This window comes from Scyliorhinus torazame, chromosome 1, assembly GCF_047496885.1.
Source record: "Scyliorhinus torazame isolate Kashiwa2021f chromosome 1, sScyTor2.1, whole genome shotgun sequence".
Classification (NCBI taxonomy): domain Eukaryota; kingdom Metazoa; phylum Chordata; class Chondrichthyes; order Carcharhiniformes; family Scyliorhinidae; genus Scyliorhinus; species Scyliorhinus torazame.
In genome coordinates this window covers 362,005,566-362,019,486 of record NC_092707.1, presented here as the reverse complement: position 1 = coordinate 362,019,486, position 13,921 = coordinate 362,005,566, and the positions used below count along the sequence as shown (strand labels likewise).

Sequence of the window (13,921 nt, the reverse complement as noted above, 5' to 3'; positions counted from 1 at the left end):
ATAGTCGGTTGTTCATCCTGAACATTGAATGGAATAATCCCATTAAGAGATTCTAGTTGAAAAGGCCCAGTGAACCGAAACATATTAACTGAACCAACTGCATAGGCAGACAGAGGCTTGCATTTGTCTGTTACTCCAGTTCTGTAAAATCTCACATAGAATCATAGAATTTACAGTGCAGAAGGAGGCCATTCAGTCCATCGAGTCTGCACCGGCCCTTGGAAAGAGCACCCTACTTACGTCTCCGCCCTATCCCCGTAACCCAGGAACCCCACCTAACCTTTTTGGACGCTAAGGGCAATTTAGAATGGCCAATCCACCTAACCTGCACATCTTTGGACTGTGGGAGGAAACCGGAGCACCCGGAGGAAACCCACGCACACACGGGGAGAACGTGCAGACTCCACATAGACAGTGACCCAAGCCGGGAATCGAACCTTGGACCCTGGAGCTGTGAAGCAACTGTGCTAACCACTGTGGTACCGTGCTGCCCCACGGTAACATACAATATAAACATGGCGAATTCATGTTATCGACAGTCTCAGGCAATGTTAAAGATCGAAGGGGTGGTGCAATATAAAGACATATTATGTAAAAATGCATATTACAAATATCATAATATTTTATTGCAAAGAATATAAGAATGGTGGATGAAATGAAAGACATTTCATTTTATCAAATCGTTAAGATTTTCCAAGAATAAACCTGAGCATTCACTCGCCTTCTTCTGACTTAGTAGCTCCATGTTTTGTTCGATGAGGAAATTATCCAATTACTTTTGGTTGGCTTGGTTGAGTTAATATTTAATACATTATGCACTACATTATTGCATAAATCAATAATTTTAAGTGTGAAGAAATTATTCTTTATGCTTCTTTAAGCTTACAACAAAAGGGTTTAGTAGTTGAACTCATTTACATTAATTACGGGCAACTCTTACAGTAAAAACAAATATCTCTAGCCTCACTCCATGTGAGAGCGTTCTCATTGAAACTTATAAAATACTTACAAGAATAGAGAGGGTAGAAGCAAGTAAGACGTTTCCCTTGGTTGGGGAGTCGAGAACTGTGTGGTTAGCACAGTTGCTTCACAGCTCCAGGGTCCCAGGTTCGATTCCCGGCTTGGGTCACTGTCTGTGTGGAGTCTGCACGTTCTCCCCGTGTGTGCGTGGGTTTCCTCCGAGTGCTCCGGTTTCCTCCCACAGTCCAAAAATGTGCAGGTTAGGTGGATTGGCCATGCTAAATTGCCCTTAGTGTCCAAAAAGGTTAGGTGAAGTTCCTGGGTTACGCGGATAAAGGGGATAGGGTGGAGACGTGGGGCTTAAGTAGGGTGCTCTTTCCAAGGGCCGGTGCAGACTCGATGGGCTGAATGGCGAATTAATGTTAAAAAAATGGATCCCCAAGATGAGGAGAAATGTTTTTACTCAGATAATTGTGAATCTTTGGAATTCTCAACCCCAGAGGGCTGTGGAAGCTCAGCCATTGAATATGTTTAAAGCAGAGACTGATTTTAAAATACCAAAGGAATATAAATGAATATGGTAATAGTCTGGGGAAAAGGCATTGAAATGGATGATAGGCCATGATCATATTGAATGGTGGAACAGGCTCGATGGGCGGAATGGCTTACTGCTGTTCCTATGTACTTGCCTTTCTGCTTATCTAACACTGTGCATATCATTTTCTTCCATTTTTCATTTTGATTTCCATTCTTTAAATGATACCATTTCTTTGTATGCTTTTGACACAATTTCTCTATTTGCCACATCTTTTTGCTTTGAGTTTACTCTCCATCTGTTTAACTCATCAAACACCCCTTATTTTCTCTTTTGTCCTCTCTTAATGCCATTTGCTCTTACTTTCTCCAACCTTGACACCCTCAGGCAGGATTCTTCGTCCCTGGGACACCCATAGTGCGTTCCCCGATGGGATGGAGAATTGGCCGTCATGGTAAAATCAGAATTGGCCCCAGGCACCGACCCGAACGGCACGCGGTGTGTTCCACGCCGCACGCCAGCAGGAGCATGGAAAAACATGAAAATGGGTCCAATTTACATCTATTTAGCGGGCCAGGCACCTTATCCTCCGCCCTTCCATGATTCTCTAGCCCTCATGGCCGGGAATCATGTGGGCGAGGTTCACTTGTGGTCTCTACAATCGTGAACCTGACGAAGTCCACCACGCCAGGGCCACAATTGTAGAGACCATCCGAGCCCCACCGCACATCAGCCCCCAACCCCGGATTGCCTGGATTCTCCCCCCAACTCCCAGGTATGGGGGTGACCCATTCCACAACCCCGAGAAACCACTGTAATAGTGAGACCCCCCCCCCCCCAGGAATCCCTGTAATAGGGAGACCCCCAGGAACCCATGTAATAGGGAGACCCCCCCAGGAACCCCTGTAATAGGGAGACACCACCAGGAACCCCTGTAATAGGGAGACACCACCAGGAACCCCTGTAATAGGGAGACTCCCCCAGGAACCCCTGTAATAGGGAGACTCCCCCAGGAACCCCTGTAATAGGGAGAACCCCCAGGAACCCCTGTAATAGGGAGACTTCCCCAGGAACCCTTGTAAAAAGGGAGACCCCAGGAACCCCTGTAATAGGGAGACTCCCCCAGGAACCCCTGTAATAGAGAGACTCCCCCAGGAACCCCTGTAATAGGGAGACTCCCCCGGGAACCCCTGTAATAGGGAGACTCCCCAGGAACCCGTACAATAGGGACACTGCCCCACAGGGACCCCTATGTTTGAGAGCCATCCCCTTAGGGACACCTGTGATAGGGAGACCCCTTACAGGGGGGCGTATGATAGGGAGACCCCTTCAGGGTGGCCTGTGATAGGGAGACCCCCCACAGTGACCGCTGTAATAGGGGACCCACCCCCCCCCAGGGACTCCTGTGGTAGGGAGGCCTCCCCACACAGACCCCCAACTAAAGGATCACCCAGGGCCCCCTGACTAAAGGGACCCTCCAGAGACCCCCTAACTAAGGGAACACCCCCTCCAGAAAAATTCCTGCCTGGAAGCTAGAGAGCAGTCCAGACAGGGGCTGTGGGAGACATTATAGCTGTAATACTTAACCTTGCAGCTCCATGTGTCCATTACTGAAGTAGAGCAGCTTTGCCTGCCTCTGGTTCCCGGGGATCCACTATCTGCAGTCCATTCATGGCTTTGGGGCAGTGGGTTGTGATTGACAGCTGATTAAAAAACATCTGCAGCTTTGATCCATTCATATCCCTTCAGGCTTCAGTGGTTTAAGTGGTGAAACCCCAATGTTTGTAAACATTGGCCACATCAAAGAAAGGTAAGTGCATTCCAAGTACTAAGAGGGGCTGGTTTAGCACACTGGGCTAAATCGCTGGCTTTTAAAGCAGACCAAGGCAGGCCAGCAGCACGGTTCAATTCCTGTACCAGCCTCCCCGAACAAGCGCCGGAATGGCGACTAGGGGTTTTTCACAGTAACTTCATTTGAAGCCTACTTGTGACAATAAGCGATTTTCATTCATTTCTTTATCAAGTGCATTCCAATCACTCAAGCATGTGATTTCACTGCACTTTCATCTCTTTAGTGTGGGAAATGTTGACAAACATTGGGATTTCACCACTCAGGCCACTGAAGTGTGAAGGGATATAAATGGATCAAAGCTGCAGATGGTTTTTCCGAGCAATCAATCACTAACCACCACTGGAAAGCCATGAATGGATTGCAGATAGTGGATTTGTGGGAAGGCAAGGTAAATATTACAGCTATCATGCCTCCCAGAGCCCCTGTCTGGAATGCTCTCTACCTTCCAGACTGGAGAGGGGGGTCTGTTTGGGGGGGTTGAGGGGCATGGGTTCCCTTAGTCAGGGGATCCTGGGGGGTCCCTTTAGTCAAGGACCTCTGGGGATTGAATAAGTTTCACCCATGGAAAGCCCTCAAATAGCAAGTGATTGTATGTTAGGTGCAAGAGAATTGGAAAACCCTGTTCATTCCATTGAAGTGGTACTTTGAGATTTTTAACAATCCACTGTTATCTGGTTTATTACTTATTTATGGGATTATAATACAAAGTTTTTAATTAAAACTTTATCTGTTGACATTGCACAATAGGCCAAAAAGAATTAATCAATTTTAAACAGATACTGGGCATATTGCCATATCATAGAATTTACAGTGCAGAAGGAGGCCATTCGGCCCGTCGAGTCTGCACCGGCTCTTGGAAAGAGCACCCTACCCAAGGTCAACACCTCCACCCTATCCCTATAACTCAGTAACCCCACCAAACACTAAGGGCAATTGTGGACACTAAAGGGCAATTTATCATGGCCAATCCACCTAACCTGCACATCTTTGGACTGTGGGAGGAAACCGGAGCACCCGGAGGAAACCCACGCACACACGGGGAGGATGTGCAGACTCCGCACAGACAGTGATCCAAGCTGGAATCGAACCTGGGACCCTGGAGCTGTGAAGCAATTGTGCTAACCACTGTGCTACCGTGCTGCCGTAATATTGCAATATTATCATACCTTTAAATATTTCTACTCATTTATTATGTAGCATTTTAAACAAAAATCTTTCAAACTTGCAGTTCATGTGTGTATTTTCTAACCTCATTTCAAAATTCTTCCAGTGCTTCTCTGACTTCTGATGAAATTACTATCAACATTAAATCCGAAACCATGGACAAGCTGGCTGGACGTCTGAGACAGTTTTCTGTCTTGTTACGGTAAAATGCATTCAAAACAAATAAATCGTTAGTATAGAACTGTATTTCTTTAGGAAGAAGGATTTTGCAGGGGCATCTGAAATGTGAGCTATCGCGTTTTGAACTGTCACGCTTTGTTTGTGTTTTGTATCAGCCGACAGGTTTCGAATGATTTCAGAGATGTACCGACACTGGCAATTCATGGACTTGAGGCACTCTTGATGTCTTTGCTAATTGGGTTTTTATACTATAGCCAAGATGGCAAAGAACTATCGATCCAGGACACAGTGGCACTGTTATACATGATTGGAGCTCTGACACCATTCGCGGTTGTTTTAGATGTCATCGCTAAATGTAAGCTGTTCTTATTTTCTTTACCTTTTATTTTAAGAAGTATATTACTTCCAAGAGTAATTAGTGCTCAAATACCAAACACGCCGAAAATCTTTTGAGGGGATTTATTGGACAATAGATATCATGGGGGTACTTTTCCCAGGCAAGGGCAGGGGGCTTTGGGTGCATGTGGCAAGTCAAATCCTCCAAAAGTGACTTCAGATCACATTCCCAAAATCACCCACACTCTTCTGGATTTCACAAGGAAGGTGAGCAAGGAATTCCCCTGGATCTGTTGTGTAATGCATTAATTGGATCATAAGGACTGTTTGAACCCTCAAGTCTGCTATTTAACAGCCAGTGCACCTGTCAGCAACTTGGCAGAAGTGAGTGCACAGTGGTAAGAACCTCTTCTGTGAAACTGACAGCCTGGGAAGCCTTTTATCAGTGACTCTGATGAACTCCAACTATGACCATGTGAGAACTGCTATTCAAAGCATTTCTTCTCTGAGTGCCATCACTGCTTGACAGGTGATTACCAGGTTCCTGGAGGGTCCTTCACGCACTTTCAGGTGCATGCCACTGCTGCCAACCTTCACCACAACATGGGAGCAGCTTCTGCAGCTTGACTTCACTACTGAGAAAAGAGAAGCAACACCACCACCAACAGGAGGAGCACCTTCTCCTCAGCTGCATCCTAATCCTTAGGTTGGAAGGATGGGCAGCTGGAAGGAGGTGAGACACTAGCACGAGGTCAGAGGGCACATTATCAGTTCTCTCGACATACCTGAGCACCAGTGCCTCAAGGGGCTTAGATTTCATTCAGGTCACTTGCAGCCTCCTGGAACAAGACCGACTTCTCAGTGGAGCAGGTGGCCTCACGGTAGCACAGTGAGTAGCACTGTAGCTTCACAGCTCCAGGGTCCCAGTTTTGATTCTCGGTTTGGGTCACTGTAGAGTCTGCACGTTCTCCCTGTGTCTGCGTGGGTTTCCTCTGGGTGATCCTGTTTCCTCCCGCAAGTCCCGAAAGATGTGCTGTTAGGTGAATTGGATATTCTGAATTCTCCCTCTGTGTACCCGAGCAGGCACTGGAATGTGGCAACTAAGGGCTTTCCACAATAACCTCATTGCAGTGTTAATGTAAGTCTACTTGCGACAATAAAGATTATTATTATTATTGGCATGTCTTTACTGCACTGCCAGTGGCTGATACGGTCTCTCTCACCCCTTGCCCCACCTTGGGTCCTGCCTCTCACCAAGTTGTATGTTATCTTCTCCTGCAAGGAGTGAAAGCAGAGAGGTGCGAGTGTTCATTTTGGTTTGTGTGGAGAATGACTATGAGGCTTGGGTACAAGAGAGGAAGAGGTTGAGGGTGAGTGTGAGTGTTGGCTGCTCGGTTGGGGATGTAAGATGTTAGGAGAGTAAGGAATACGTGGAATTGCAATGTGTGTTGTTCTCGAGGTGTGCTGTGCAGGAGAACTTTGGGAAAGTCAGAGTGTGGCAATTGGAACTCAGAAGTGTTATACCACTCATCTTTTGCACCCTCCTGAAATCCTGGATCCTCTTGGTGCATGATCTCCAGGATGGTGGGACCACTCTTCTGACTCCTCGGCCACCTCCATCCATACCTGCTTGGTTGAAGAGGTGGTATTCTTCGTCCGGGCCTTGGGAGAGCATGCTTCCCTCAGATCCTGCAGCAAGGCGTCTAAGTAAGTGAGGGAGACCCAAGGCGGGCCTTCCTAGTTCCTCTGGTCCATTCCTGTGTTGCTGTAGCTTCAAAATTCCAAGTGCTGGTTAGCCATTCTAATCCATGTTGTTGTCCCTTCAGTTAGAAATTCTTCCTTTGACAGAATGGATATTTTAACGTGCCTGACCTCCCTGAATGGGAACCTGGTGGCTCATTAAAGAACCTGCAGCAAACCTCACTCCAGATGTAAAGGGGTTTCTAACCATAAATTGGCGAAGGAGTAAATTTGGAAAAATCTGCTCCATATTTCAATCTGTTCAAAATTTTTATTGAGAAGAAGGTAAGTTAATAGTTCCATTTTTCTTTTTTCTTTTTAATTTGAAAATGAAACTTCCCACTAAAAACAATTAAACTCCAATTGAACTTAGGATATTTTTAACCAAAAGAGAAAATGCTGGAAAATCTCAGCAGGTCTGGCAACATCTGTAGGGAGAGAAAAGAGCTAATGTTTCGAGTCCAGATGACCCTTTGTCAAAGCTAAAAGGGTATTTTTAGGATATTTTTACCTACGGCAATTTGACTTTGACCTGAAAGGGCCAGTTTACATATTGCTCTCCATCTGCAGGAGAACAGAAATTGTGCAAGAAACATTAAAAAAAATATATATATGTTCATTCAACATTTTAAAATTTTTACACAAACCACTCCAGCACCGTGCTGGCCCCCTTTAGGGGCCAGAATTAGTCCTGGCAGCGGCCCGTTCACGCCGTCGTAAAAGGCGACGGCGTTTATGATGGCGAGACACTCTGGAGAATCCCGCCCGAAGTTTCAATGAGATTGGTTGACTTGATGATTTGTTGAGAAATCTATGGAATATGTTTTGGTTGCATTGGTCATTTACTCTGTAGTGCGGTGTGTCTGACCATAGTCAAAGAACAACAAAGAACAAAGAAATGTACAGCACAGGAACAGGCCCTTCGGCCCTCCAAGCCCGTGCTGACCATGCTGCCCGACTAAACTACAATCTTCTACACTTCCTGGGTCCGTATCCTTCTATTCCCATCCTATTCATATATTTGTCAAGATGCCCCTTAAATGTCCCTATCGTCCCTGCTTCCACTACCTCCTCCGGTAGCGAGTTCCAGGCACCCACTACCCTCTGTGTAAAAAACTTGCCTCGTACATCTACTCTAAACCTTGCCCCTCTCACCTTAAACCTATGCCCCCTAGTAATTGACCCCTCTACCCTGGGGAAAAGCCTCTGACTATCCACTCTGTCTATGCCCCTCATAAATTTGTATACCTCTATCAGGTCTCCCCTCAACCTCCTTCGTTCCAGTGAGAACAAACCGAGTTTATTCAATCGCTCCTCATAGCTAATGCCCTCCATACCAGGCAACATTCTGGTAAATCTCTTCTGCACCCTCTCTAAAGCCTCCACATCCTTCTGGTAGTGTGGCGACCAGAATTGAACACTATACTCCAAGTTTGGCCTAACTAAGGTTCTATACAGCTGCAACATGACTTGCCAATTCTTATACTCAATGCCCCGGCCAATGAAGGCAAGCATGCCGTATGCCTTCTTGACTACCTTCTCCACCTGTGTTGCCCCTTTCAATGACCTGTGGACCTGTACTCCTAGATCTCTTTGACTTTCAATACTCTTGAGGGTTCTACCATTCACTGTATATTCCCTACCTGCATTAGACCTTCCAAAATGCATTACCTCACATTTGTCCGGATTAAACTCCATCTGCCATCTCTCCGCCCAAGTCTCCAGACAATCTAAATCCTGCTATATCCTCCGACAGTCCTCATCGCTATCCGCAATTCCACCAACCTTTGTGTCGTCTGCAAACTTACTAATCAGACCAGTTACATTTTCCTCCAAATCATTTATATATACTACAAAGAGCAAAGGTCCCAGCACTGATCCCTGTGGAACACCACTGGTCACAGCCCTCCAATTAGAAAAGCATCCCTCCATTGCTATCTTTGCCTTCTATGGCCTAGCCAGTTCTGTATCCACCTTGCCAGCTCACCCCTGATCCCGTGTGACTTCACCTTTTGTACTAGTCTACCATGAGGGACCTTGTCAAAGGCCTTACTGAAGTCCATATAGACAACATCTACTGCCCTACCTGCAACAATCATCTTAGTGACCTCCTCGAAAAACTCTATCAAGTTAGTGAGACACGACCTCCCCTTCACAAAACCGTGCTGCCTCTCACTAATACGTCCATTTGCTTCCAAATGGGAGTAGATCCTGTCTCGAAGAATTCTCTCCAGTAATTTCCCTACCACTGAAGTAAGGCTCACCGGCCTGTAGTTCCCGGGATTATCCTTGCTCCCCTTCTTCAACAGAGGAACAACATTGGCTATTCTCCAGTCCTCCGGGACATCCCCTGAAGACAGCGAGGATCCAAAGATTTCTGTCAAGGCCTCAGCAATTTCCTCTCCAGCCTCCTTCAGTATTCTGGGGTAGATCCCATCAGGCCCTGGGGACTTATCTACCTTAATATTTTTTAAGACACCCAACACCTCGTCTTTTTGGATCACAATGTGACCCAGGCTATCTACACCCCCTTCTCCAGACTCAACATCTACCAATTCCTTCTCTTTGGTGAATACTGATGCAAAGTATTCATTTAGTACCTCGCCCATTTCCTCTGGCTCCACACATAGATTCCCTTGCCTATCCTTCAGTGGGCCAACCCTTTCCCTGGCTACCCTCTTGCTTTTTATGTACGTGTAAAAAGCCTTGGGATCCTTAACCCTATTTGCCAATGACTTTTCGTGACCCCTTCTAGCCCTCCTGACTCCTTGCTTAAGTTCCTTCCTACTTTCCTTATATTCCACGCAGGCTTCGTCTGTTCCCAGCCTTTTAGCCCTGACAAATGCCTCCTTTTTCTTTTTGACGAGGCCTACAATATCACTCGTCATCCAAGGTTCCCGAAAATTGCCGTATTTATCTTTCTTCCTCACAGGAACATGCCGGTCCTGTATTCCTTTCAACTGACACTTGAAAGCCTCCCACATGTCAGATGTTGATTTGCCCTCAAACATCCGCCCCCAATCTATGTTCTTCAGTTCCCGCCTAATATTGTTATAATTAGCCTTCCCCCAATTTAGCACATTCATCCTCGGACCACTCTTATCCTTGTCCACCAGTACTTTAAAACTTACTGAATTGTGGTCACTGTTACCGAAATGCTCCCCTACTGAAACATCTACCACCTGGCCGGGCTCATTCCCCAATACCAGGTCCAGTACCGCCCCTTCCCTAGTTGGACTGTCTACATATTGTTTTAAGAAGCCCTCCTGGATGCTCCTTACAAACTCCGCCCCGTCTAAGCCCCTGGCACTAAGTGAGTCCCAGTCAATATTGGGGAAGTTGAAGTCTCCCATCACCACAACCCTGTTGTTTTTACTCTTTTCCAAAATCTGTCTACCTATCTGCCCCTCTATCTCCCGCTGGCTGTTGGGAGGCCTGTAGTATACCCCCAACATTGTGACTGCACCCTTCTTATTCCTGATCTCTACCCATATAGCCTCACTGCCCTCTGAGGTGTCCTCTCGCAGTAGAGCTGTGATATTCTCCCGAACAAGTAGCGCAACTCCGCCTCACCTTTTACGTCCCCCTCTATCCTGCCTGAAACATCTAAATCCTGGAACGTTTAGCTGCCAATCCTGCCCTTCCCTCAACCACGTCTCTGTAATGGCAACAACATCATAGTTCCAAGTACTAATCCAAGCTCTAAGTTCATCTGCCTTACCCGTAATGCTCCTTGCATTAAAACATATGCACTTCAGGCCACCAGACCCGCTGTGTTCAGCAACTTCTCCCCGTCTGCTCTGCCTCAGAGCCACACTGTCCCTATTCCCTAGTTCTCCCTCAATGCTCTCACCTTCTGACCTATTGCTCCCGTGCCCACCCCCCTGCCATACTAGTTTAAACCCTCCCGTGTGACACTAGCAAACCTCGCGGCCAGGATATTTATGCCTCTCCGGTTTAGATGCAACCCGTCCTTCTTATACAGGTCACACCTGCCCCGGAAGAGCTCCCAGTGGTCCAGATAATGGAAACCCTCCCTCCTACACCAGCTGTTTAGCCACGTGTTTATCTGCTCTATCTTCCTATTTCTAGCCTCACTGGCACGTGGCACAGGGAGTAATCCCGAGATTACAACCCTCGAGGTCCTGTCTTTTAACTTTCTGCCTAGCTCCCTGAACTCCTGCTGCAGGACCTCATGCCCCTTCCTGCCTATGTCGTTAGTACCAATATGTACAACGACCTCTGCCTGTTTGCCCTCCCCCTTCAGGATTCCCTCTACCCGTTTGGAGACATCCTGGACCCTGGCACCAGGGAGGCAACATACCATCCTGGAGTCTCTTTCACGTCCACAGAAGCGCCTATCTGTGCCCCTGACTATAGAGTCCCCTATTACTATTACTCTTCTGCGCTTTGACCCTCCCTTCTGAACATCAGAGCCAGCCGTGGTGCCACTGCTCTGGCTGCTGCTGTTTTCCCCGTGTTAGTTCCCATGCACCTCATGTCGTGTTGGGTGTCCTGATACACAAATGAGCCAACACGTCTGGAGATGGTACAACTTGATTTTATTGTGTTAACTAACAGATGCAACTAACTATAGACTAGGGTACGTTCGCTACCAGCTAACCTATGGACCTAGCCCTATCACTAATGTTGGTGAGGCACTCAGCACATGGTCTATGTCCGAGTGTCACGTTGCAAGCTCTGTGTCCCGAGCTGTCTCCTACCAGAATGAGCGGGAACTCTCGTGTTCCCCCTTTTATAGTGTGTGTGCTCTCACTAGTGATTGGCTGCAATGTGTGTGTGCTGGTTGGTCCAAATGCCTGTCCATCAGTGTGTGTGTGATTGCACCATGATATGCTGATCTGGATATCATGACATCCCCCCTTTTTACAAGAAATATGTGCCTGCATGATAATAAATAAGATTGTGTACTGGGTGCAACTAAATATGTGTGTGTGAGATTAACTACAAAATGTACAGGAGGCTAACTATATGCATAGGGAGATGTCAGATGCAACATAAGAACAAAACTGTACCAAGAACGGAACAAATGCAAACTCTCAAACACAGAACGATAACATGTCAACAGTACTGTAAACTGTAAACCAGTTCAGTAAGTCCAATGGAACAAAAGAAACCAAAACTGGCTCATAAGTTCAGTCTCTCAGGTGGGCGACAAATTCGGGTTGACTGCCTCAAGGGTGGGTCAGGAGCCATCGGCTGAGCAATGGGCCTATCGACGGGCGAGAGAGGAAAATGATTTGTGGCAGGAAGCTCAACAAAGCCGACATCAGGGGCAACAGGAGGGCATGACACTGGTGCAGAGTGTCGTAGCGAGCGTGGAGTCAAACGAAGGGCCCGCCGATTGCAGCGGCGAACAGAGTCATCAGGCATGTGAACAACGAATGATCAGGGAGCCATCTGGCGGAGAACCTCAGCAGTTGTTGACCAGCCACCGTCCGGAAGGTGTATGCGGACATTGTCGCCAGGCTCCAGGGCAGGAAGATCAGTCGCCCGAGCATCATGTGCCACCTTCTGCTGATCGTGCTGTTGTTGCATCTTCCGCAAGATCGGGGCATGATCGAGGTCAGGAACATGAATGGACGGAACAGTTGTCCTGATGGTGCGACCCATCAACAGCAGAGCCGGTGACAGGCCCATGGCCAGTGGAGTCGAGCGATAAGCCAGCAAGGCTAGACAGAAGTCAGACCCGGCATCAGCAGCCTTGCAGAGAAGCCTCTTAACAAAATGGACGCCCTTCTCCGCCTTGCCATTCGATTGAGGATACAACGGACTGGACGTCACATGAGTGAAGTTGTAGGCAGTGGCAAAGGAAGACCATTCCTGACTCGCAAAGCAAGGTCCGTTGTCAGACATGACGGGGAGCGGTATGCCATGGCGAGCGAAGGTCTCCTTGCATGCCCGGATGACAGCTGATGATGAAGTGTCGTGCAGGCGTATGACCTCCGGGTAACTCGAGAAATAGTCAATGAGAATAACGTAGTCCCTGCCGAGTGCGTGAGAGAGGTCGACGCCGACCTTCGACCAGGGGGAAGTGACCAACTCGTGGGGCTGAAGGGTCTCACGGGGTTGCGCCGGCTGAAACTTCTGGCAGGTGGGGCAGTTGAGCACCACGTTGGCGATGTCGTCGCTGATACCCGGCCAGTACACAGCCTCTCGGGCCCTCCGTCTGCACGTCTCAACTCCGAGATGGCCTTCATGCAGTTGCTCGAGGACAAGCTGGTGCATACTGTATGGGATCACAATCCGATCCAATTTTAAGAGGATACCATCAACGATGGCCAGGTCGTCCCGGACATTGTAAAATTGTGGGCACTGACCCTTTAGCCACCCTTCCGTCATGTGGCGCATCACACGTTGTAGCAGGCGGTCAGCTGCAGTCTCACGTCGAATGTGGACCAGACGTGCAGCAGTGGCCGGCAGATTGGCCGATGTGAAGGATACCTGTGCCTCGACCTGGCACACGTACCCCTCGGGGTCAAACGGTGTGTTGACCACCCTAGACAGAGCATCTGCGATGATAAGCTCCTTCCCCGGGGTGTAGACAAGCTGAAAGTCGTACCTCCGGAGCTTGAGCAGAATGCGCTGGAGGCGAGGGGTCATGGCGTTTAGATCCTTCTGAATAATGCCGACCAGGGGGCGATGGTCGGTCTCTACAGTGAACTGCGGAAGACCATAGACATAGTCGTGAAACTTGTCAATGCCCGTCAACAATCCTAGGCACTCCTTCTCGATCTGCGCATAGCGCTGTTCTGTGGGGTCATGGCCCGCAAGGCATAGGCGACCGGAGCTCATGATGAGGTGTTGTCCAGTTGCCGGAGGACCGCACCAATACCAGATTGGCTGGCATCCGTGGAGATCTTTGTCTCCCGTGTGGTGTCGAAAAACGCCAATACCGGGGCGGTGGTGAGCTTGACCTTGAGCTCCTCCCATTCACTCTGGTGTGCGGGCAGCCACTGGAACTCCGTGGTCTGCTTGACCAGGTGCCGAAGAGCAGTCGTGTGCGAAGCAAGGTTAGGAATGAACTTCCCCAGGAAGTTGACCATCCCGAGAAAGCGTAGCACTGCCTTCTTGTCTGACGGCCGCTGCATGGCCGTGATGGCTGCCACCTTGTCGGCATCCGGCCGGACACC

The 13,921-nt window shown here is 48.2% G+C and overlaps 1 protein-coding gene across 1 annotated transcript in view; it reads left to right on the top strand.

Moving 5' to 3' along the window:
* Positions 1–13,921, top strand: part of abcg8 (ATP-binding cassette, sub-family G (WHITE), member 8) — a 74,540-nt gene that overhangs the window by 42,947 nt on the left and 17,672 nt on the right. Inside the window, exons 8-9 of the mRNA XM_072511008.1 lie at positions 4,618–4,713; positions 4,847–5,046. Of these exons, the coding sequence (XP_072367109.1) occupies positions 4,618–4,713; positions 4,847–5,046 (296 nt within the window). The remainder of the gene's footprint in view (positions 1–4,617; positions 4,714–4,846; positions 5,047–13,921) is intronic.